The 25,972-nt window shown below is 38.6% G+C and overlaps 2 protein-coding genes across 6 annotated transcripts in view; both read left to right on the forward strand.

The window, feature by feature from the left end:
* FGD4 (FYVE, RhoGEF and PH domain containing 4) overlaps positions 1-9,727 on the forward strand; it is a 59,466-nt gene extending 49,739 nt beyond the window's left edge. For both annotated transcript variants that reach the window (XM_014937359.1, XM_014937360.1), the window contains 3 exons: positions 1,363-1,503; positions 3,163-3,303; positions 3,487-9,727. In XM_014937359.1, coding sequence (XP_014792845.1) covers positions 1,363-1,503; positions 3,163-3,303; positions 3,487-3,744 — 540 coding nt within the window. In that variant the 3' untranslated portion in view covers positions 3,745-9,727. The remainder of the gene's footprint in view (positions 1-1,362; positions 1,504-3,162; positions 3,304-3,486) is intronic.
* An 8,580-nt stretch (positions 9,728-18,307) lies between these two features.
* DNM1L (dynamin 1-like) overlaps positions 18,308-25,972 on the forward strand; it is a 41,601-nt gene continuing 33,936 nt past the window's right edge. For all 4 annotated transcript variants that reach the window (XM_014937341.1, XM_014937343.1, XM_014937342.1 and 1 more), the window contains exon 1: positions 18,308-18,533. In XM_014937341.1, the coding sequence (XP_014792827.1) occupies positions 18,432-18,533 (102 nt within the window). In that variant the 5' untranslated portion in view covers positions 18,308-18,431. The remainder of the gene's footprint in view (positions 18,534-25,972) is intronic.

Raw genomic sequence — 25,972 nt, forward strand, 5'->3', positions numbered from 1 at the left:
GTTAGGATGGGGAGAGAGTACATGCTTTCCATGTATGATGCTACACCAACATATGCCACTTTAAAGCAACAGTGAAATAGTGGTATGACTTGAGAGTTTTCAGAAATTATTAAAAGAATAACCATATTTTCTGTGCTTTTCTTGCCATCCAGCAGCTGTGCCTTTCTCCAGCAGGTGGTAGTGCAAGCTCGGGTTTAATATTTTCCTTACAGCTTCTCTTGTATGATTTCTTTCTAATGTTTTTATGTGGCTTGAAGGCTTTTTGCGTTCACAGCGTTGCTTTTGTGCTTTGCAGGATACTAGAGACTTTTTCATAAGCTATGAATTGTTGATTATACAGTTGTCATCTGGGGTTTTTTTCCAAATCATTCTGTCTTAAAACTCCTCCATTGATCTTAAGATCACACCTTTCCCTTTTTTCTCCCCTTTTGTTGACACTCCTAGATCCTTCCCTCTATTTTAAAACTTTTCTTCATGGGAATTAATTTGGGTCAGTGATAGTATCTTTCTGGCAGTGACGAATTGGAGATCCTTAACTAATATTCTCTAGAGATACTAGTTGAAGGTACTGATCTAGATTAGTACTGCAGAGCCCTGGTTCATGATAAAATTTTGTTCAGGTGTTTGAGTGGTTAAAGTCCATTTATATACATTTCTTTCTTGAAATAACTGCACTCACACTTTTTGTGCAGGGCATATTTTTCCCCTGAAGGAACATTTCTGTGGAAAAATATTTCTAATGAAAGAACTTCTGTCATATCTTCTTGCATTTCAGTTTTCTCTATGTATTTTGTGAAAAGACAAATGTGACATTGGCTTATGTATTCTGTGTACTCATTAACAGATTCCAAAACTGGAAATCTAATGTTTCTTAGGTTAAAAAAAAATAACCACTTCTGATTTTATTATTTTTTTAATCATTAAAAGTACATCTCAATTGTACATTTCTGAGGTTATGTAGTAAAGAAAATGGTAGGTGTACCTTTTGAGGTTGGCATCTAAAGAAACTGGAAATTTTCTTCCTGAAGCATGGTTTGTGGTATATTCTGATTCTGTTCCTAACTTTAACCTACAGATGTAATTGAAAGCTTAATGTGATTTTACACAAAGTTCCCACCAGGTAAATAGCAAAACGTGCTTCTAGTTAAGAAACAGTGGCACAAATTTGGAAAAATCTTTATTTTCAGTTAAGTTACTGTTGACCTAATAGCATCATAAAGCAATTCTCTTTCTTGTTCTGTATAATTAAGCAAAATTTTACTAATAAGATATAATAATATTAATTTTAAATTAAATTCCATTTCCATGAAGTTTTATAAATACTTAAATTGTATATGTTTGCTTATGTTTTTTGTTTCTAAGGTGGTTTGCTGGAAATGTTCTGATTATAAGGCACATCTCGAATATGATGGCAATAAATTGAACAAAGTCTGTAAGGACTGCTATCATGTTATAATTGGTTGTACAGACAGTGAAGAAAAGAAAAAGAAAGGGATCTTGGAGGTATGTCATTTTAAAATACTATATGTGCATAGTTGCAAGCAGTTTTTTTGGCTCGTCAGTAGGTGAAAAATGGTAGCATTGTTGCAGGGCTGTTTTCTGTTTGAGAAATAAAAAGTACATGGACCAAATTAATCTCATCCAATAGATTTGTTATTTTCCCCATTCATCTTTTCCAATACTACTTTGTTTCGTACAACTCTTTTTTTAATGGGGGATTTATGAACCTTAGCTTGTTTGCTTCTTTCCAGTTACATCAGCTAACGTGATAAAACATTACGTTTCCTTAAAAATCTTCAGTTTTCTTCTTTTCTACTAAAGCTGTTGTAGCAACAAAAAACACTGTTACTACAGTGGTTCCTGAAAATATATACCCAAACTGAAAGAAGTGGGGATGGAGGAGAGGGGAATGGGGGAGAATTTTGCTATATCCAGAGTCTGCGTAGTTAGGTACTGTTTTAATCAGTGTATACAATGTACCTGCAAGTCATCAAGTTCCTATCTGCTTCTGACATCTAAAAATTCAAGGTCTCAATCAGACAACAAAGACCTTTGTTTCTTTTATGATCGGCAGAGAAATAGGCATCTTACAATTGCAATTAACCTTCCCATTTCTCAAATACCTCGTTATAGGCCCTTTTAAAATGCTTGACGTACGTTAGAGAGATACCATCCTAACTTTGCCAAGATGTATATTTATCTTGGGATGTAGTAGAGAAGGATTCAAGCTTGAGTTAAATACCAACAGAAAAAGAAGGCAAAAATAAAATACAGATTGTAATTCCATATACAGTTCATAATCAGTGTTGGCTTGACTACACTTGACTCTACATTCTCTTAAATGAGAACAAATAAGGAGCACAGGACTCCACTAGTTTACTTCATAGTCAAAAGACTACTGTTTCTTGGCATGATGGCTTTTTAAGGTAGCTGGAGGAGCTGTAGAGTGTCTTGGCAATGTCTGTCTACATGCTGGATCTCATGACAATGGAGTTGTTGGTACCACGTTGCAGCATCCAGACAGCATCACTGCTGGGGGAGTTAAAAAATGTACACAAGGAAATATTAACACATAATCATTTTGTGTTCTTTCTGTTCTCTCAGGGTCACTATTTAACCCAAGTAGCATGTCACTGTGTCTTCAGATTTTAAGCAGTTTTCCCTATTTTTTTCTCTAGGATTAGTGCTTACATTCTTATATTACTCTTAGAAATGTGTTTGCCTTAGATCCTGTCATAATATTTTGACTGCCAAAATAGAGTAATTGTCATATTGGATAGTTAGTAGCACTTGCATGCCTAACATGATGTTATCTTAGAAATAAGACATTTCTGTAGATATAAGACAGAGAGAACAGCTAGCTGGTGGCAGAATGAGACTGAGAGTGATCTAGGAGTACACAATCCAAAATTACCGAAGAAAGAAGAAACAGATTACAGATGTGATGAGGGAGCACACAATGTGATTGTATGTGTGTGTTATAAAAATATTCTCCATAAACCCCGTCCTTAACTTACTTGGGTATTTGCTCAAGCTGTTTTGCAGATGCTATCTAAGATTTGATATGAATGGTGATGTATTTCAGCTTTTCCGTTCCCTATGTTTTCAGTCGTTATTTAAGAAACCTCATTTTCCTTTTTTATGCTTTATGCTGTCTCCTAGATTGAATCTGCAGAAGTCTCTGGAAATAGTGTCATATGTAGCTTTCTTCAGTACATGGAAAAATCAAAGCCCTGGCAGAAAGCATGGTGTGTTATACCTAAACAGGAAGCTCTTGTGCTGTACATGTATGGTGCTCCCCAGGTACGTACAGAGAAGATGGAAAAGATTTTAGTAATTATTGTCACTTGATATCAGAGGAAAAGAGGTCAAAATAGCTTGGGAATGGAGGAAATACCCAAGTGTTTTACCAGCCTGTAGAGTAAACAAGAGGTAGCGGGCAGATGAGTTGTCTGTTCTTAATCAAGAACTTCTCCTCCTCCTCAGGATGTTAAAGCTCTGGCTACAATTCCACTTCTGGGCTATGCAGTAGATGACACTCCAAGAAGTGCTGACCTCCCGCACAGCTTCAAACTGACCCAGTCTAAGTCTGTGCACAGCTTTGCTGCGGACAATGAGGAACTGAAACAGAAATGGCTGAAAGTGATCCATTTAGCTGTGAAAGGCGAGACGCCAGAATGTCAGAATGAACTGCAAGGGAATTTAGAAGAGCAACCTGAAGCCTCTAAAACACCCGAATGCTGAAGCTCAAGAACATAAGGTATTTTTAAAAGCTTTCGATTGAATTTTTTGGTTAACTTTTGTGTTAACCTGTCTTTGCTCAATCAATTAAAAAAAAAAAAAAAGAAAAAAAGAAAAAAAAAAAAGAAACTTCTTACTACCGTACACATCTTAGCACTTTATGTTTGGGAAAAATTCTGGTCTTTTTAGGGATCTTTTTCTTATATTTATGTTCTGTCAATAAAAGTGATGTACAGGTCCATTTCAGAGACTTTTTAAAAAATGTGAATGCTATTGAAAATACTTACTAACTTTACTGTACTACTACTTTGTCGTGATGCAAATTTTTTTAAAAATCCAGTTGCTCTTCGGTTAATGTTTGCTACTTTCATTATGAATGCAAATATTGAATCTTCCTACTTACATGTTAGGACTTGCAACAGGATAAAAGATATACCTCCACATTGCCAAAATAGATCTGTAGTTAAATATGCAGGGACAGTTTGGTTTAATGTATGTAGTTTATAGATTGAATTCCACAGATCTGTACATATGTTGTATTCACTTGTCTCTTTTTAATTAATGCAAATTGCTTTCACAGGTATATTGGCTTTTAAAGTTTTGATTTATCAAGGAAACAATCTAATGATTTTCAATCTAGAAATGAATACCTAAAATATGAGAAAACAATATATAATATATGTACAGTATTAAAAATGTACAGTACTTGATTTTTGCTTTGATTTCATGATACTGGGTTCCTATTAGTGAATAATTTATTTAAAAAAGCATGTTTTCTATTTGAAATTAAACACAGTCCTAAATTAACAAATACTGTTCAGTGATTTGTTTTAATAGCTGACATTTAATGATCTTGATATTTTTATGCATTAAAAAAATAGCAGTAATGTAAGTGGCATGCAATGGACAAATAAGTTCCAGTTGTGTTTAAAAGAGTAGTCGCTTCTCTTCAGTGTCCTATCACTGTTATCTTTTCAGAGTGCAGTAGTTTGTTACTAAAATGCAGTACGTGGTTTGGAAAAGCAGCAGATTCTGGAAACCCTCTGGGACCGTGTATTTTTGCTATTACAGTTATTGGAACAAAAGAACATTTTGAACTTAAATCTTTTAATTTTTGCAGAAGATTAGATACCATATTACTTATTTGTGACAACAATCTTCAAGGATTATTGTTGTAAAGTGGAGCCTGCTTTATACAAATCTAGTATGAGGTCTGAGCCTGCAAATCTCAAGTTGCATTAATTGTCACTATTTGCATTCTGCTGTAGGAATAAGGACTTGTTGGCTTTACAGTATTAAGTCCCTTATGAACTTCCACTCCTATTAGGGTTTTTATATAGAGAGGCAAATGGCCTCCCTAAAATTTTTACTGTAACATCCTTGGATGAAATACAACAAATTCAGAGGTAGTGACTGACTATCAAGTAGACAATTACAATCATTGCCATCTTTCCTTTTCTGGCCCCTCAAAGGAAACAAAATATGTTACTTCTACAATCATCTTATCGTAGGAATATTTGGGAGTCTTACTTCTCAATTTAACTGCAATCTGTATTTTAAATCACATCAAGCTGAAGAGCTCAGGTTCAAGTCCAGTTTTGTTAGTAACGTGGGGGCTGATTCAAATTGTCACTTTTTTCTAATGAGATTTCCAGACGAAGGATTGACTGAACTCCCACTCCCAGTCCCACTTTACTCTTTTTGCAACATGACAGGGGAAAAAAAAATAGTTACTTCACATCTAACAAAGGATTGTCAAAGTAACCTAACCTCTGTTTTTAATGTCAAGCGTGAATTGAGTACACAGTGTCTATCATTCTTTGGCAAGAAGAATGTCATGAAGTTTATTGTTAGTGGGCTGGATTTTGCTCTCACCTGCACAAATCTAAAGTCTACCATGGCCTTTAGACCTCAAAGCTTTAAACTAGTGTTAGTAATTATCAGGACATGGGATTGTAGAATACTAACTCTAAAACTGACTTCGTGCCTGTCAGATCTGAATTATTCCTTGGGTGCTCCATGTGTTCAGATAATTCTGCGTGTAACCCTAGTACTACTTTTATCTGATGTGAAAGCCCTTCTGTAATTCTCTAAGAGATTTTTAAGTTATTTCTGTTGTCAGCTGTATTTATCTTTATTTATGGGCAGCTTAAGCCCATTTTGATTGATATTGGTGAGTACCATCAAATCTTCACCTGGGTCTTCCTAGATAGTACGTGTCATCTTGTGTGTACCTTGGCGAGGGATGGGGGAACTATTCAGGTAAGCAAGAAGAACTCTCCATGGCTAACTTTCTTTCATGGTCATCTCCTGAAAATGGGTATCTTCTAAAAGATTCTCAAGTGCAATTGAGGGATCTGGAGGGTCATCTTATCACATCCTTATGTGTAAAAACATTGTTTCCCGTGTTCAAGTTCTAGAGTGTAATGGGAGAAGTTGCTTTAAAGGAGTCCCCAGATAAGATGGACCAAGCTGTTCTGAAAGTAATATGATGGTATGACTGTAATCATGTAAGACATTCTGTTTTCTAAGCTCCTGCAAACTTACTTCTGAGCCAAGTCTAGGAAGACCTATTCAAGCTGAATGATTAGGGCAACTATTTAAAGCAGTAATTTCTGGGCTGCCTTATTGTTATAGTGGTATTGAGTATCTGAAGCTGCTTGAATGATTTCAGCATCTCCCAGATGAAGCCCTCCATTTGGGCATAAAGAATTTGAAATTAAGTTAGCACTGCGAGTTAGTTACTTGGATGTTAGCCTCATTTTTGCTCTCAGTTTATATAGTGCAGCATATTTTTTTTACCCTAGTGAAACCTATTTCATGTTCTCATAATCAGTTGCTTGGTTGGAATTGTTCTCTTCTGAGTCAGACTGTCTTGGCACTCAAATGTGTGGTTCTGTGTGTATTTTGTAGGAAAAGTATGTACCATCACTATTAAAGGAGATCAGAAGATGGAGAAGTTTCTTCTAGCTTTAACCACCCTGTTTTCCTCCATTGTCCACAGACAAGCCCCCCTTGCAGCATCCAACACTTTTTAACTTTAAATTGTAAATTATGAGCAGATAGGAACAAATTCGAAGTAGCAACTGCTGTGACTTAAGTATCGTGACCAAAGCAGTCAAATTAAAACTATCATTCTAAGAAGGTATAGGCTGTTCCCATTTCAGCTGTTAAATTCTTAAAAGGGGAAGAAAAAAAAGAAAGCATTAAGTGTATTAGCATAAAGCTGTGTGTGTGAGGAGTAAACTATAACTGAGGAGCATTCATTCATAATACATGAATGTATGTGGATGGCTCTGCTGAATTATTTAAGCTTTCCAATTCTTGTGTTCAAGAAACGCTTCTTTCTCACTTTAAAAGTGATCGGTCTTCTGTGCTATTTAAAGCAGATCAAAAGTTTTTTTTGTGCATTTTTATCCGTGTTCAACCAGAACAAGGGCTTAATTTTATCATTAATATGTTTGGAACATATTAATGTATTTTTTCAAAATGACTTAATATTTTTCCCCTATCAATCATGGAAAAATAGTGTGTTGGGACATCTACACGTCTGCACTATTCTTCCAGATCTGCTGAAAATTGTTTCCTGGTATCAGGTACTCCTGCTTGGTCAAAGAGCTGCTGTAAACTCTATAGCATCTAATACTTTCAAAGCCCTTTACACTGAGTAGTTTTGTTTATTCCAAAATGTATATAATTTTTATGTGCAAAATAGATACTGAGAATATAAAACACTCTCTTCTATTTGGAGTAGAATATTAAGCCACTTTAAATGCATGTAATATATGGTGACACCTCTTTATGCAAAACCATCTCGAAGTGCTTTATGAATCTCCTCAAAGATTCCAAATCCCTTTCCTAGAAAAGAGGATTTTTATTCTTCATATTTTTAAACTATGAATGAAGCCACGGCACTGATTAAATGTAGAATAAATACGCTACCACCTGAGTAAATTTTAGATGAGGTTATAGAAGTATGCTCTACAGAGTTCCAAGTGGAGCCAGGAGAAAAAAAAAGTATATATACAAATAAGCAGGAAAGAGATGGAAACACTTGACAGGTTCTCTGGGTTTTGTTGGTTTTTTTTTTTTTTTTTTAAATTTCAGCACCACATAGCTAGTATAAAAACTGGTCAGCTTTTCATTTCAAGACACAATTAAATAAAATGAACAGAGGGCAGTCGTTCCTTAGACTGAAGGAAAGGTTTTAAGGAGAGAAATTAATATTCCATGTAAAAACAATTCCAAGCAATAAAAATGGAGCTTTCTCCACTTAAATCTATTTAGAGATCTTTAGCTGGTGTAGACTAGCATGGACCTGCTAGAGCTATTATACCTACAGTGATTTAAATTCATGTAGAATCTGCCTTAACATCATGAAGACACTTGTGGAAAATCAAGATTTCAGCAGTTTGAGAGCTGCTGCTTTACTATGTCTCATCTGGAATCACAGCTCTCAGTTGAACTGCTGATGGGTTTCATTTGGAGGTAACTGATGTTGGGGTGAATGTAAACAGCTGGAATATATATATCCAAAAATAAATTATTGGGGAGGACAAATAATTTTGTGGCAGAATTGACTATACTTAAGATAAATCCATTGGTGAAATGGGCATCATTCTTTATCTGTGGTGTACAGTTATTTGAAATCTGAAACGAAATAAATGGAGTTATGTTTTTTTAATTCAGTCTGTGGCCCTACTGGTATAAGTAATTTATCTAGCTGGTTCTGACCCATGGGACTGGAGTGAAGTATGTTTCTTGGAGAGGAGTTTTAATCTGCTAGTCAAGATTATTTCCTAAATCCTTTTCCTTTAGCAGAACATAACATTAATTTAATGATTGTATATGTGTGTATATATACACATATGCATATGTATGTGTGTGTATATGTATATATGTGTATTTATATATTGGAGACATTCAGATGACCTGTTTTCAAGGAGTATTTTACAATCAAAAAATACACTGTGCTGCATTCAAAATATGATGTATATTGACTGTGTTGAGTATGCTTTTCAGAAGAAAAAATCGACAGAAGTAGATCTACTTTTGTGGCATGTTTACTATTTCAGCCTAATTTAAAAAAAAAAAATAATAATCAAACACACTAAATTCAGTAAAGCGTTCAATCTGCTTCCTTTAAAATTTCCTGATTAAATTTCTTCCCAAATTCAACTATAGCATTTTGCTTTCACCCCTTCCTCTTCCTAGTACAAATGGATGTTGGATGTGATTTTTTTTTTATTATTATTATTTATTTTTTTCCCCTCTACTAAAATCTTCAAGCAGATTTCTTTGAATAAAACATGTTTTCAGCCATGGCATGATACCAGCCTGCTTCAGTTTATAGTTAATCCTCGTAGATTCATTAACTATTTATGGTGAAAACATTCAGAAAAGAAGGAACTGCCAAAGCATTTTTGCATGTATGTGCCCTCATATTTTTAAGAAAGAAGACAAATTTATTGCATATGGGGAACAGTTTGCAGTAGAAGTATTGGGTTGTTTTTTTCCTATTAGAGTGTTCTCTATTCTCCAGCCCCCAAGGCAGATTAATACATTAATTTTAGTGGCACCTGGATCAGCTGGAGGGTTTGACAACATAATTGTAGGCCATGCACTGCAATTTCCCTTCATTATGAAAACATTTCTGGGTTTAATTAAGAAATTGAGAAAACACTTTTATTTTTTTTTTAAATACTAATATTTGAAGAGGTGTAAATTTGTTCTTGTTTTGCAATAGGGTGAAAAATATTAAACAGTTGAATTATAAATGCCATTGAAAGTTGTAATGTAAGTGGTCATTTTTATGGTCAAGAAATATATGAATGTAAAAAGTCTGCAGATATTGTATATATGTTCTGTAATATATGTATATTTGGTCATAAGGTGGGTGGAGAATTGTAAAAATTAAGCACTTTAATTCCTGTTGAGTACTTAAAAGAAATTTGTATCCTGTAAAATAAAAGCATCATTAAATAAGTATTGCTGGTTAACTTTTTTTTGGTCAGTCTACTGTTTACTGTCTCTGCTGATGAGATCTTTAAACTGCATTTCCAGTTGTGCAAGTAACTGTAAGGACCTGTCTGTTGCTGAAGTGCTGGCTCCTCAGAAGTACTGCTGAGTCGGTGGACAATATATTCTGCATAGGTAAAGGGATGTATATAATGCTATGACGTCTTAGATTGGGAAGAGAGAAGATGCAGTCCTTCACAGTTTAGATCCAGATTTCTACACTTTGTGTGGTTGGACTCGATCTTGTGGTTGGACTCAATGATCTCTGAGGTCCCTTCCAACCACTACGATTCTGTGATTCTGTGATTCTATAATAGGAATAATAATGTTCTTTTATGTGCCAGGACAGTATGAAAGTACTTTATGGGCTTCTGCATTGCCACCCCCATAGAAAAGCACAGAAAGAAACATATTTAGTGTAGCCCCCTGTCTGTCTTACTGTTACTCAGGCTCTGCTCCGAACAAAAGGACAAAACAAAAGATTGAGCAGCTGCTCAGTGTCATCATCTCTTGTGCACTGAATTAAAGCGGTGCTGTGAAGCAAAAATGATCAGGTAATTAGCTGGATCCTGATCCTAAGCATAGGCATCTTTGATGCTTTCGTTAATTCACAAGCTAAGCACACACCCAGTTTATGGCAGTGCCACTTTGACTGCAGCTAATCCTCTTCTAAGTACCTTTTAACAGACAGAATCATCTGCAGTTGCCTCCAGTTTCCATCACAATCAAAACAGGTTTACTGTTTACAGATACCTGATTTATTCTTCATATTCTTCTGCAGGTATCTGCACAATGTTGCAGAAAAGATTGCCCCCCAGTTATAGAGAGGAAAATGTACCATATTACTTGTTAGTTCCTGTTTGGAAGGAGTTGCGTACAAGAATTTTGTTTAGTTTCTACTTTTTCTTCTCTTTGTAAACACAGTAAACAAAGTAGCATTTGAAATAAGTACTGATGAACCACAGAAAGTAATGCTTCCCTTTCTGTTTACATAATTTTTCCCACTAATTTTTCTGATTATTCTTTTCCCCTGTGATTTACTCTGTTGCAAAACCATCGTTTTCCTCCTTAAACACAACGCAGTGCCTTCTAACAGAGAACGTGCTTTAATAAGAAAACACAATTATAAAATTCAAACCACAGGAAACCCGTAATCACAGCTTCTCCTTAATTCCTTGTTATCAGCAGGTTTAATTAAGCACTGATATTTCTACTTGGGAGCAAATTGTCCAGGAGCCCATCAAGTGCAGGGCTGGTAAGTTTGTGGTGGGCGTTGTCCCCTCTGGCTCTCCGTCAGAGCCTGACTAATCACTGCCACAGAATTGTTCTTGGCATTGTATGAGCTTCCTGACACAGAGAAATGTCATGCCTGCTTTTGGTAAATGCAAGACTTGGAGCTTTTTTTGCTTTAAAGAAATCACTCTGGAGGGTCCTGTGGTGTTTTTAAAGAAAGAGAGGAGCGATCCTGATGATTGTGATCCTTTTGGCTTTGAGCTGCTCACCCTCTCCCTCCATGACCCTGTGTACTGGGCAGCTGTGACAATATTAAGCCTCATCAGAGCCGGTTCATGTGGTAAATCAGGATAGACCTGGCCGAGTTTATTTCTTTGAGGTCTGTTCTGTGTCTGTGTTACTAATTCCTGTTCCGATCTCAAGGTAATGCTCCAGTGTCAGAAGCAGGATGTGCTACATGCTCTGTTTCAAACTAATACGTTTCTTTGTGTTACAGCCCATTTTTCAAATTACTTTTCCTGTTTTAAAGTCTTTAGTTATTAAGAATGTGTCAGTAAGCTTACCAGATGTTAGCTACGCTCTCTGTAGGGGTTGGTTTCTTCTTTTTCTTCCTTTTCTTTTTTTTTTAATTATTCTTATCACTAGTCAGAACTCATGTAGCCTCCGACCATGAGGGTGTTACCAAAAGAATTCATCAAGCATTTCAACCACCAAATCTGTGCTGTCTTTTAAGCATGTTGTAACACAATATGCCCAGCTCATTCTTCCAAACTGTAGGTAAGGGGGTAAGGGGACCCTGCTTCAGGGAAATGGATTTTGGATTCTGATTGCTACTGAATGGAGGAGCCTTCCCACCACATGAAATTAAACGAATGACCCCATGATGGAAAAAGATAGGATTTCAACAATAATTCTGTTTAGACCTATTGCTTAGCTATATAGAACTACATGCTTCGCCTCTTCTGCCTTACTTTTCTGTGTTTCTTGGCTTGCAAAAGGAAATCAAGACCTTTTAGTTCAATTCAATTTTAGAGGAGTGCTAAGTGGGTCCTATTAACTGAATGCTTTTTAGTGGCTGAAGTGCATTTTGTGGTTCTGTTTCACATGAAAAGACTCGCATCCATGTGCTCCGAGACAACTCCGTGATGCTCAGCAAACCATGGCGGGTAAGAAATCAAGTGTCCAGTCCAGAACTGCAACCCTGACCTGAACTAAAGAGCTTCAGATAGCTGTATCCATTAGTCTTACATGTAGGCTTTGATGTTGTAAATCATAGATGCTCAATTGTTATAATTCCAATTTAAACTTAAAATTGTACCAATCATAATATAAAAAGCAGCATGCACAAGAAAAAATGTATTATCAAAATAAAAAAATGCTCCTATTGGCATACTGTTTTAACTTAAAAAGACCACGGAAGATAGCCTTATTTAAAATATTATATCCAGAAGTAGAAGATAGAAGCTGAATCCTACTGAACATCAGCAAGTTTGCTATTTGCTACTACCTACTTCCTTGGTTGGGGTAAGGTTTTTTTCTTTTTCTTTCTAGTTCTATTGCCTCAGCTGAATGCTAACTAAGCATGCATTTTGTTTTCCAATAAAAAATTACTTTCTTGATATCAGACAGGAGGTTATTGCCTTTATTCCCAAAACCTTGATCCTTTAAAGTAAGAAGTCTTCACCTTAAAATGGACTGCAAACCATTCCTTATGTAAGCAGCAATTATTTCATATTTTCTTTCAAATTTATTGTTATCACTTGACATTGCTTTAGGAATACACTTAGCAGACTCCATGACAAATTTCCCCAGTGGATATTTCTGCATTTAAAGTCAAGCTCTGGTAGGCAATATGTGATCTGTGAGATTGCTTGACTTAAGTAAAAAAAAAATCCAGGGAAGAAATCCTTGGGTTTCACACCACCACCTGTTGATTCCTCTGTTTGTTCAGCGGTACATGATATAAAAAAGGAGAAGACTTCTATCAAAAAGATATAATTAAAGAATCTATAATGATGTGGAGAAATACCAAGCGAACATTTCCAAATTTTTCTACATTAGACTGCATAATGAGAGTGAGAAACACCTTATTTATAATATCTATCCTTTGACTAATGAAGTCCTGTGACAGATGCTGAGGTTGATTGCTGGTGAGCCCATCAAAATGCACGAAGAAAACAGAAATCTGCTGTTTAGAAGTTAAGAGGTTACCAATTTAGTGCTATGTGCTTGCACTGGGTATCACCAATCCATGCTCAGCAGACAGATTCAGCAATGCACCTCCACTGGAGCGGAAATGAGCTGCTCAGCTGGGATACATCTAACTGTCCCGTTGCCACCAGAGGGATGAAAATCATTCACTGAAGCTACTGTGACCGTTGTGTTTGGTATCCCAAGAAGTCTGCCCACCCCAGCTGGGGGAGGAGAGGAGAGCACCGTCGCGCAGCAATACAGAACGATACAGAGGTTATTTTCATCTCCAGCCAAAGCTTTTATCTCTCTTGGCCTCGTAAGAAACGCTGATGTCTTACAAACACTTACCAGAGCGCTCAGGCTTTGTTACTGATTGATGAACTTTGACTGCTGTGTTTGCCCTATGGCTCTTGCCCTCCGTGCCCTGGCCCTTAACACGAAACCTGCTTTCAGTTCTGCAAGCGTGTTTTATGAGAGGTTGTGTGACTCTCCAAGTATTGCACAAATTTAGTTAAATAACTTCCCTGTGAATACGGTGAGAGAATATAAGGAACTCTCAGTTGTTTAGTTCATCATATTGTCCAGCAAAAATCCATCCCTGCCCCAGGATTATTTTGTTTTGTTAGAGTCTGGTCTCAGCACAGGTAACAGGTAACTCGGAGATTCCTATCAGCGCCGCAACCTTCTTACAGCCAGCTGAAGCTCTCTTTGCCAATTCAGCAGAACCCCTGGACCACGGATTTGAAACCTCTGCTTTCTGTCTCTTCTGGTAAAAGAGCAAGGTTTAGAATCTGCCAGCTTGGAAAATCTGTGTAGAACATCCAAACAAAGTGTCATTCCATCAAGGGATCTCAAGAATTTATTTATCTCAGCTTCTAATGGTGTTTGCTGGGCAGATGTCTTGTATAAAGTGCTATGAGAAAGTGTTAAAGTTACATCTGTGGTGAGGTTGCTCTGGAGAATACAAAAACACCACTCAATTTGGCTTCACATAAAAATCAAGCTCTGCCAGACCCATCTAATCGCTGCATGGCAGGGTTCCAAAAGGTGACATTAACAAGGAATAATTTATGGAAGTATTTTACCAATACTGTAAAGTAGCATGACTATGGATGCAGCACAAATGTTATGTTACATACTTGATACGTTTCAGTATGGCAGCCAAATCTTTCTTTCTCTAGAGAAACACGATGGCAAGGAAATACGCTTCACTGAGGTGCTAGATTAGGGTCACCTCTTTTGGCATAAATTAATTAAGCGGCAAATGACTTGTCCACTACTGTCAGTATGTCAAAATAAAGAGACTCCAGCTGTCTGAGCAGAAATGGAAGCAGAGGATGATGCAAAACTCATATTATGGAGAAGAAAGACTGGAAATTTTGTTTTCCTGACTTCAAATATAAAACCAAGGAGGCTTATAATGAAATTAGAAGATGACAAATTTTAAACTGACACCAAATTGATTTTTTGCACTATGCATAATTAGATCATGAAATTTACTGTCACAGGATGTCATTGGAGCCAAGACTTTAGTATGATGGGACAAAAAACCCTATTATGTGGTAAATAAAGCGATCTAGTTTCCAGTAACATCAAATGGAAGAAATATTGAAATGTCTACTTCGGATCTTACAGCAATATCAAAATTATTTAATATACAGCTTAGGGATCAGAAGGTGTGATTACTGCATCTTTAAATTTTCCCCAGAGAACTGGTGCTGGACACAGTTTGAGATGAGATTCTGAGGTAGATTGATATCAGGTCAGATTCAATGTGGCAGTTCCTGTTTCCTCATGTCAATTAACTTTTAGTAAATAACCAGTCTGACTACTACTGTCTTTTATCAGATCTTTTGAGTTTCTTGCTCAGTACAAGTCTCCCACGGAAAGTTAGAGTTAAAGCTACAGATGACCACTGCTCGTTAAAGTGTTCTTTGCTTTGGCACAGTCCTCAACTGGGCTGAGGTAAGTGCTGGATTTTCTAAGTTGGTGCAGGACATGACGCTTCATGGCAGAGGCACTTCCAGCCTCCACTTCTTAGCCAGAAATGCAGAATGCATTAAACTTTGCATTCTGATGTTTCCTAGCCTTATGTCCTCTTTAGTCCTTTCTTCATTAATTCACTTCCTCCATCTGAGCTGCATTTCTCCAGCCCTTGGTAGGCCTTTCAACATCTCTGCTGGGCAGGCTAGGTTATCTCAATTCTGTTCAGCAACTGATATTTTCTCTGTGTGCTTCTTGAAATATTGCACTGATAAAATTCTAAGAATAGCCATTCTGGGACAGACTAAAGGGCAAGCACACACAGTGCTTCTGCATGATACTCTCCCAGCCTCCAAGCGTTGTCAGCTCAGAAACATCCAGAGCTAGATTTGATTCCTACCTAGCTATTTATTTACATGCAATACATTTCTCTTTCTTAAACTTGGTCAAACACCTTCTGAAGCCATTTAAACTTTTACGGTCTACAACATCCTTTGGCAAGGAGCTCCGCAGGTCAACAATCCACCCATGAAGGGCTACAATCTGTTTCATTCTGACTTGGCTCCTAGGTTCATTAGGTGTTCCCCAAACACTTGTATTGGAAGGGAGAGTAAACAAAACCGATGCTTTTCCATCCACTCCAGACCCATATAATCACTGCATTGCAGGGTTTATAATTCTCCCTTAAACCTTGCCATTTCTTTCGCAGACTGAAGACTCCTAACTCAGTTGGTCTTGATACTGAAGCTGTTCCACACCTCTTATCATCCTTGTTGTCCCTCTCTGACCCTTTTTGGTTTTTTTTGCCCAGTTGTACATTCATTCTGAGATTTCCCACTTCTGGTCTAAATGAAAATATAAGACAGATTGCACTTGCTCCATTTCAGAGCTGGTGTCCATGAGGTCCTAAGGCAAAATGAAAGTGGCAGGAGAAAAGAGATTCACATAGAGAAATAAGCTGGTGTTATCCATCTACTTTAGATGCAACCAACTTCTATGCCTGTGCTACTGGGATGCTTTTTTTTCCCCCTTTCTTTCTTTTCTTTGCATTCCAGGGACTCCAGGAAGGAGAGGAGATGATGCTCGATACTAGAGAGGGAACAGCAAACCCTTTAGAAAGAGTATTTGCTGTGTCAGATGTACAATGCATGGAACATTTGCTATTATCCTGGAAGCTGGAGAGGCAGATGCCAAATGGCATCCTGGTATTAATGATCTCTGAGAGCAATTTGCTCCAGCACACTGAAAGCTAATAGGTGAAACTGCTGCATAATCATGCCTGTATGATATGACAAGAATCCCTCAGCAACAGGTAATTCAGGACCTCTGTCACAAAATTTTACATGTGTTAGCTATTTCTGTATGCACTGAGTACTCTAGTTTTTGAGTGGTTCAATTTGCTTAGCCATTTTTATGCTTTTATCACAAAATACTAGTCCTCTGACAAGCAGTGTCCTGGCTAAGAACGAGAAACTTTGTTGTAAAGATATACAGACATATTTTCTTTGTGTTTTCTTTCCTTCAACATTTGAGGGTTTCAAGACATGAAGACCGGAAAAGATTAATTTGTACAGAATAAGAATAGAACTTTTAATGCCATCCAGAACTTGAAATTTTTGGAAGCATTTTTACACTGTTGGCTTACAAGAAAGGACAAAGCCAGAATTCAACTCAGTGCTAGCATATTCATTATTTATCTTTGAGAATATGCACTCAAGGGAAGCATATTTAAAGATCAGACAGCTTATTTGTTGCGAGCTTGCATCACCAGACATCCTCTCTTTTCATTAGATCTTTTTATACAATGCAGCCAAGAACTAGATCTCAGAGTTTCCCTCTTCCTGAGCCCTGCCAGTCACCTCATCAGCACCTGCTATTATGCATCTGCTCTATATGCATTTGAGGCCCCACCTTGAGTACTGTGTCCAGTTTTGGGCCCCTTACCACAAAAAAGAAATTGAGGTACTAGAGCGGGTCCAGAGAAGGGCAATGAAGCTGGTGAGGGGTCTGGAGCACAAGTCTTATGAGGAGAGGCTGAGGGAGTTGGGGGTGTTCGGCCTGGAGAAAAGGAGGCTGAGGGGAGACCTTATCGCTCTCCACAACTCCCTGAAAGGAAGGTGGAGAGAGGTGGAGGTTGGTCTCTTCTCCCAAGTCACAGGCGACGGGACTAGAGGAAACGGCCTCAAGTTGCACTGGGGGGAGGTTCAGGTTGGATATTAGGAAAAAATTTTACACTGAAAAGGTTATCAAGCATTGGAATGGGCTGCCCAGGGAGATGGTTGAGACACCATCCCTGGAGGTATCCAAAAGACAGGTTGACGTGGTACTGGGCAACATGGTTTAGTGATGTGGTTTTTTTGTCAGAGTTGAGTTAATGGTTGGACTAGATGATCTTGAAGGTCCCTTCCAACCTAGATGATTCTATGATTCTGTGATCTGAGTTAGAAAATGTCAGATGCAGAGATTAGCTGACAGACTTGCAATGAAAACAAAAATATCTACACAAAAAAAAAGGACCACATCTTCTTTGGTTCTTTTCTCCCCCTGAAGAGAGTTCCGTAATGCTTCCTCCCCACCCCCAGCAGTTTTATTCGCCTGCTCTGTTGGGCTTGGTGAGGCCAGTGCCCAGCAAGGCCCAGCCATTTGCCAGCCAGCGCCTCTCCTTGCTCTGCTTGGGCCACCACAGCTGGTGAAGCAGCGGGAAGGGCAGCGGGGGCACATGTTTGGTTGTTTCCCGCTTCCCAAGAGTTTTCAAAACACGGGGCCTCGAATAAACGTGGTTGCTCTGTGCTGCTTGCCACAGGCTTGCCACAGGCTGCTACACCACAGGCGGGGATGCGGCTTCCCACCCCTACACGGGCCGCTTACAGGCCTTCAACTTGTGGGCCGCAGTGCTACTGGTGATCCCTAGGGGGGATCAGCTTTATCTTTAGAAAAATAGACTAAAATCTGGAAATGGCTTCTAGTACAAGACCGCGGCGACGACGCGGCCTGTTCTTCAAACGCCTCTATGGCCCCACCCAGAAACGCTGCCTTCCCCATCTGGGGGAGTCCCCTCCCCTTGGACTACAACTCCCATGATGCCTGGCGGCGGCGCTGCGCCCGGCTGTCGCGCACAGCCTGCTGGGTGCCGTGCCGTGCGCGGGGGCCGGCGCCAATGGCGGCAGGCGGAGGGGGCGGTTGAGGGGAGCCCTTGTCCGTCGCGCCCGTTCGCCGCCGACGCTTTCACCGGCCCTCGCTGTCTTCCCCCCTCCCCGGCCGCCATGGAGGCGTTGATCCCCGTGATTAACAAGCTGCAGGATGTCTTCAACACGGTGGGGGCCGACATCATCCAGCTGCCGCAGATCGTGGTGGTGGGCACGCAGGTGAGGCGGGGCGGGGTAGGCCAGGCCGGGGTCGGGGGAAGCGGGCGACGCGGGCCTTCAGCCGCCCCGAGGGCAAAGCCGAGGCGTCCATCGCAGCCTCTGGGGCTGCTGACCCGCCGGCGACTCCGCCAAGGGCACGGGGGGACGCGGGCAGCCGAGGTCGGGCGGGGCGTCTCCCTCACCCGCGTCTCCCTCCCTGCACCATTCCTTCCTCGGTCTGCCCTGGCTCCCCACCATTTGGAGTGGGAGTGCCTCTTCCACCCACCTCCGCCCCTCACACCCGGGCTCTGTGGGTGGCACCGCCCGCCCAGAGGGACCCCGTTGCCGGCCATCTCTTCCCTTCTCCGGCTCCCGCCGGAGTTGAGTAAAAGGGATGCGGTAGCGGAACGGCATCTTGCAGGCAGGGATCGTTTTCCCTTTCTGCCAGTTCTTCCTGCCGTTTGGACCTCTTTGTCTTAGCTGATGAAGGTGTGCGGCGAAGCCAGGCTTTGTTGGCTGTTGCTGTTACAAACGTGCGCGTCTCAGCCTGATAATACAGCTGCTGGGCTCGAAGATAGCTCAGACGCTTTCAGGGCTATTCAAATGGGATGCTCTTCTCCAGCAAAACTTTCGGTAGCAGAACATGTGTGACCAGAGCTGTAGCAGTCATAAGGGAATTGAAAATAAAAGGTTAAATACAACTAAAACTTGAAATTGATGGGGTTCTCTTTTTGTTTCTGTGAAATTCAGTGTGTACTGAATGTTACTTGACAATAAATAGCCTGCCTACCTAAGAGAGTAATACCATTACTCTGCAGCCAGGGATTTCTTTACATGACTTAAAACACACGAGCTGTGTGGTTGAAGCTTGCACATTGCTGAAGCATGGAATAGGTTTGCTCAAGGCCAGCTACAGTGTTGAAGTGATTGTGAGGCAACCAGCTATCGTTCTCTTTTACCAATATAGATCAGGTAGATTCGTTGACTATTATAAAATAGATCTAAAATACTTGAATTGGGTGGGAGAGACTTTGCACTGGTAAGCTATATTAGGTACTTGCTATTTTTGTAGCTGACAGGAGTCCATCACTTTAGGAAGACATTTAATCTCCTTTACATTAAAAATCATACAAGCAAGCTGGGTTTTTTGCTTGGCTTTTTCATTTTTGTTTTAGTTTAGTTCTGCAACAGAAAGTGCAAGACAGAAGTGTGGCATTTTTCTAGGTACAATTAATATTTTTTTTCTGTTTTACTTCATGAAATGTATTGAAGTGGCTTTTTTTTAAATTATCATCCTTTTAAACAGCTTTGTCCTAGTTAACTTTTCTTAAGTGTATACAGGAGACAGAGTTAAGCCTGTAGTGATAGGCATTTGATATCAGTATTAATATCCATTCAGTGCTGTATTCAGTATAACCATAAAAAACCTTGAATTAGTATGTTACTTCTTAGCATGCCAAAACAAAGTCCTTTATAGACTCCAGGAAATATATACCAAAATATCTAGCAAGCTGTATCTTGTGTTTCTGTTTTGTTTTTAGTCAGTGTTTTTGGAAAACCTAATTGTCTTTATTGACATGGTAATTCTGTAGTTGGGTTTTTTTAATGCAATTAGTCTTAAAGTAATTTCAATAAAATTTTATTATTTTATTCATTTGAAGTTAGTTTATTGTAGACCTGATTGCTGGAGATGTCTCAAATATGGCCTTAAAGCTGATGATTTTGCAGCTGGTAGCTTGCTTCCATGGTTTTTAGAAATGTGCCTTGAAACAGTCTTGTTTCTTGAGATATTTTTGGTTAAATGCTATGTGGCCTTTAAGTTTATTCACAGAGTTGTTTTGTTTGTAGCCTACTGGCATATGTAGTCTTTATTTTTTCTTCTTTGAATAATAGTCACAGACAATTTTGAATTTTGCACCCCTGTTTTTCTTTGTAGGAAACAAAGGCTGCCACTTAAGATTTCTGTAACTCTCTGTTAATTGATTTATGCTTTTTTTTTTTTTTTTCCCTTTCATAGAATGGTTCAGGTTAGAAGGGACCTCAAAGATCATCTAGTTCCAACCCCCCTGCCATGGGCAGGGACACCTCCCACTAGAGCAGGTTGCTCAAAGCCCCATCCAGCCTGGCCTTGAACACCTCCAGGGGTAGGACATCCACAACTTCCCTGGGCAACCTGTTCCAGTGTCTCACCACCCTCATAGTAAAGAATTTCTTCCTGATGTCTGATCTAAATCTCCCCTCTTTCAGTTAAAAACCGTTAACCCTTGTCCTATCGCTACACTCCCTGATAAAGAGTCCCTCCCCATCTCTCCTGTAGGCCCTCTTCAGGTACTAGAAGGCTGCTATAAGGTCCAAAGGACCCAAAGCTGGAGTAGAGGGGTAGAATCACCTCCCTTGCCCTGCTGGCCACACTTCTTTTGAGGCATCCCAGGATGCGGTTGGCTTTCTGGGCTGCCAGCACGCACTGCTGGCTCTTGTTGAGCTTTCAGTTTGCCTGTTGCTTTTCTTAAATGATCTTTTTACATATTTTGCAAGAAGAAGAAATGTGATTCATTCTGTGAGAAGAAAAATACTTCTGAAGTAGTTTTTGCTGTTTATTTTTCTCACCTGTCTTCTCTATCCCTTCTTTACCCTTCTGTTGTTTTGTGCTTGTGTCTGTCTTCAGTTCTCATTTATTTCTACTTCTGTGGATCAAGTTAGTTCTTTCTTTTCTGGAGTATGTAGAACTAGAAACTGCTTATAATCCTTAATTTAGCTTTCAATGTTTTGTGTTTCTTATGTCCCCTTTGCCCCTCCTTTGTTGTTCAGAGGTTCATTTCCTATCTTTCGTGTGTTCTGAGCAATTAAAATGTCTTAATTTTTTCCTCTTTCTAGATGGATTTTGGTATTAATTGCAAAATATTGCTCAGTAAATTTTACACATTTATATGGCCTCTTGCACTACTTCTGGTGATGTTCCTGTAACCTAGTCCTTTGAGAATTCCTCCTCATTCTCCACATAAATAGCATGTAAGTTATTTCTGTATTCTAGTACAGAGTCTATTAAGCAAATTGAAGGCTCTGTTTGCTGCTGATAGAAGTCAGAGGACACCCCCAGGCTGCCAACTTTTTGTCACTATTTTAGGGCTTTTTGCCATTCCCAGATAGGTGTTCTATTTTTTCCCCCAATTCAGTATTTCAGTTCCATTTTTAGAACTGTATTACTGAAGTGCAAAAAAAAAATATCCAGACTAGGAATACTAAATAAAAAATCCTTCTTCAATAATACTGTAATGCTGAATCTCCTCGTGTGTTTTATACAAATAGATTGTGCTCTGTACTTGTAAGGCATAACAAGGTGTTATTGAAGTATCTCAACAAAACACTTTAAAACTATGATAAAAAGAGGCAAGGAGAAGAAAAGAAGTTTGGTTAGTTATAGCCTTTTGTATATTAAGGGCACATGGATGCTATCATAAAAATGAAATGCCTATGCTGCGAAAGTGGGCATGAGTTTTAGATTAAATTTATAAAAAACAACTATCTCTGCCTAGAGATGTGTAAAAATGAATTGCCTTTCTTTTTCAGGTCATTAATTCTTGGAATCTGCTTTGGGTTTCCAGAAGTCATCGACCTAATTATATACAAACTTTAGTGTCAGTTTTTTAGCAAAGTTTTCCAATGCTAACATTATAAAAACAGGTTGTGGGTTTTATTTGTGCTTGGTAGTGTTGATTCTAGAGGAGGCATCCTGGTGGAATTGATCTAGCAACTAATGAAATTGACGATGATATTTTAAAATGAACTTTCTGGTGTACATTTATGTAGTACCTTTGCTCAGTCTTCAGTTAATGCTATTTTGGGACTTTAAGTGATTAGGTGTAGTTTACAGTAGTTACCATAGACTGTTCTGTTGGATGTTTCCATCTGTAGGAGCTGTTTGGTAGCCTCGGTGATTGGCTCATAGATGAGTATTACATTTCTTTCTTTTTTTTCTGTTTCGAGTAAGTACCACGTTTGATATTTCAACGCTAAACCAATTTTTGTTGCCACAGAGGAAGGTTTCTTGATGTGAGATAACAGATAGCTTGAGCATTTGAATATATATAACTGCATATTTTGTTAGGCTAACCAGTTAGGATGGTAATTTGCCTGTTAAGAAGTTGATGTCAATGGGAAACTAAGGTATGGTCCTGGCTACTGTGATGAGCAGAATCCAGTGGATGAGAAGAATCCAGTGGATGCTTGATCAAAGCATCTGGTTTGAGAGAGACTAGTATGGAGGTCTTGAACTTCAGGTGCTCTACAGAGCTTCTGTGACCCTGTCAGGGGAACAGCGATGTAAACCACTTCAGCTTACTCGGTTTATTCAATGTATCCTACATTGTGCTGGCAAAAATCCAGTTCAAAAATCCACCTTCTACCAAGCAACCAGGAAAATCACAAGCCAAGCTCAATTCAGGAATGTCTTTCTCCCTCCTTTCTTGTTGGTTTTTTGTTCTGGGTTGGTTTGGAGTTTTCTTGTGCTTTTTGGGGTTTTTTTTGTTTGTTTGCTTGTTCGTTTCTCCAGAGATCTTTCCTGGGATTTCAAGCAGATGCGAAAAGACGTTTGTATTTGCATTTGTAAAAGGGGATGTAACTAGAGCATGGCTTCAGTGCTCGCTGTGCTGGCTACGCTGGCTGGAGAGAGCTTGAGGTTTTTTCCCATATGTTTTGCAAACTTCCTGTTTTGTTTTTTTTGTTGTTTTGATATCTGACATTCACTGTGTCTGGCTTTGGGCTTAACTGGTTTACTTTTTGCCATCCCTTCCTCTGTTAAATCATGCTGTGGCTGTTCTGGTGTGTGTTTCAGACAAGCAGCAAAGTGAGGCTGACGTTAATTAGCTGTGTACCTTTACCACACATAATATAAATTTTGCTGCTAAAGTTATATAGCACAAAAAACATTCAGCATTGTGCTATTTCTTTTTTCTGACAGACCCTCTCAGCTTCTGAACAGCTGTACTTTTTAGGTCCTGAAGGCTTCTGTGGTGGGAAGGATGGCATTTTCACTGACAAACTTTGCACAAATTAAAATTAAATTATAGGTCTAATAACTGTGATTCTGCATTCAATCTCTATAAATTTTTAATATGAAAGTAATATTAAGCATCTTTCAAATGAAGATACTGATTCTATTGTTTGCAAACACTGTTATCTTGGAAGTGTGGAGAGAATACACAGTTGTGGAAAGATGTGAATGAAGTGGGTTTTCTTGTTTTGTTTTTGTTGTGGGGTTTTGTTTTTTTTTTTCCTCCCACTAGTTTTGTATGTTTGCTGCCAGAGTCCTGTTCATCTTGTGATTGGCAATGGTTTCCTTGGAAAAACTGTGTTGAATTGGAACGAATGGATCTTTTATCTTGTCCATAGGGGACAGTGAAAGGAATCATGTTTTCAGGAAAATGAAGGGGAAACATATTAAAGCAGAGTCTGAAGAGAAAATGGCTGTGTAGTTCTTGGAAAAGATTTTGTTCATATAGTATCCAGAAGGTTGGCTGACTTTCTCTTTTAAAAAATAACTTGTTTACAACTTTTTAAATTTGAAGATACAAATTGGCTTTTTATTTTTTTTTATTCATTTTACTGAAAAAGTAATGAACATAGTAGTATAAGCAATATTATGTAAGGTCAGTCTATATGGCTTTGAAATGTGCATCTTCAAATACCACAGTGCCATGATCTACCTTAAAGAAGTTCTGTACTCGTTGTTTCAAATTATATGAGGTATTTTTTCATAAGTGAATTATTGGAGGACTATGAGAATTGATGTATTGAGAAAAACAATTTGCAGATGTGTTCTGTTTGTTTACTGTTGTTTGGCATGTATCTACATTTAGATATGGTGCAAGTACAGGATTCCTGAAGAATTTTGACTGAGCTCTGCAAATTCTGTCTGTCTTTAATACTTGTACGTAAGCTGTCTTTTGTGGAGGGAGTTCCTGTGGGTTCCAGTTTCTTCTTGACTAATTCAGGAAAGCTTTCTGCTCAAGTGGCCAACAGGAATGGTCTTGTAGTCCAGACAAGGTCTTTCACAGACAGATAAAATGTATTTTTGCAACAGCCAGCAGTGCATTATACTTATTTGACTGCTTTCTCAAGTTGGGATCAGCCTGTTAGCTCTTCTGCATCTTTCTAGAAGTATAATTTTGTTTCAAAGAATGTCTTATAATAATTCATTTGGCCTGCTTATAACTTCAAAATTCTCTTCTGATCAGTAAGTACATTTTTAAATTTGTTGGCTGTTTAGAACCAGCCTAGCTTGGAGTGTCACTGCTTCACATAGGAAAATTTTGCCACAATAGCTGTTCCAACTAAAGCAGTTCCTTTGTGGAACTGCTCTGGAATTGCTTGTGTGCTGACATTATTTCAGAATAATTCATTTTTGCAAAACAAGGAAAGAAAAAAGTCTTGCTGCTCTTTAGTTATAGCATGTTGCACTCTTCCAGGGTAGCTACTGCAGAGAACTTCTTTTCAAAGCACCTATCTGGGTAATATTCCTGTGGGTGAGATTCCAGCAAACATGCATCAGCTTTTATTTCCCAGTTACAGAATTAAAATTCAATAAAATGAATCTGTATTGCTAAGAATGTAATTTAGCCAGCAGGACTTTTAGAATTCTTGTATTACAGAAACTTCAAAATTGCCACCATTCTGCCTCAGGTGTCAAAGTAGATGCATTGCTTTTCTTAGGAGAATTCTTCAGGAATTATTATGTCTCACTGAAAAATCTCTTCCTACTTCCTTACTGTCATTCTCAAATGTCTGCTATTGTTGTGCCACTGAAAAAGGCATAGGGAATACTGATACCACTGCCTCTTTGTTTTCTTGTGCTGTCCTGCAGTAAATCTGTATCGTGTTACAGGAGTTCTTTGCAGTTTTTTTCTCTTTGATCAGATAATAAAAAAATTACCCATTTGTCCTATCAAAAGCAATTAAGAAAGTTTATGCCTCTGTCATCTGTTTTCTTGGAAGTTCCTCAGTAGTTTATTGGACCTGTTTCCTTATAAAGGTTTTTTTCCACAGATTATTTATTTCACATTGGATCTACAAAGTGGTTATGAAGTCTAAAGAGAGACAGAGGAATGGCAGCAGATTCTTGTAAGATGCCTTGACACATGTTGCAGCTGATACAAGCCCATTATTATTTTAGTAATACTTGAAATATGTAACAATGAGCAAATGAGTCTGAAAATATCTTATGGTTCTTGTGCATCAGTGAGACTCCAGGTTAGTCTTGTGTTTATTGCCTTCTTGCTGCATAGGCTTCATAAGAGTAAGAGCAGAATTCCGTTTATTTACTGAGCTAATTGGTGGGATCCAGTGAGCTAGATGATGAGTGACCTGGTATGCCTTGAAGCTCAACCTCATTGGAGCACAAAACGCTAGTCCATACAAATGCTTGGAAAGATGAGTAGACATGTAAGGAGAGCAGTGTGAAGGGA

This window comes from Calidris pugnax, unplaced genomic scaffold (genome assembly GCF_001431845.1).
Source record: "Calidris pugnax isolate Ruff unplaced genomic scaffold, ASM143184v1 scaffold1, whole genome shotgun sequence".
Classification (NCBI taxonomy): domain Eukaryota; kingdom Metazoa; phylum Chordata; class Aves; order Charadriiformes; family Scolopacidae; genus Calidris; species Calidris pugnax.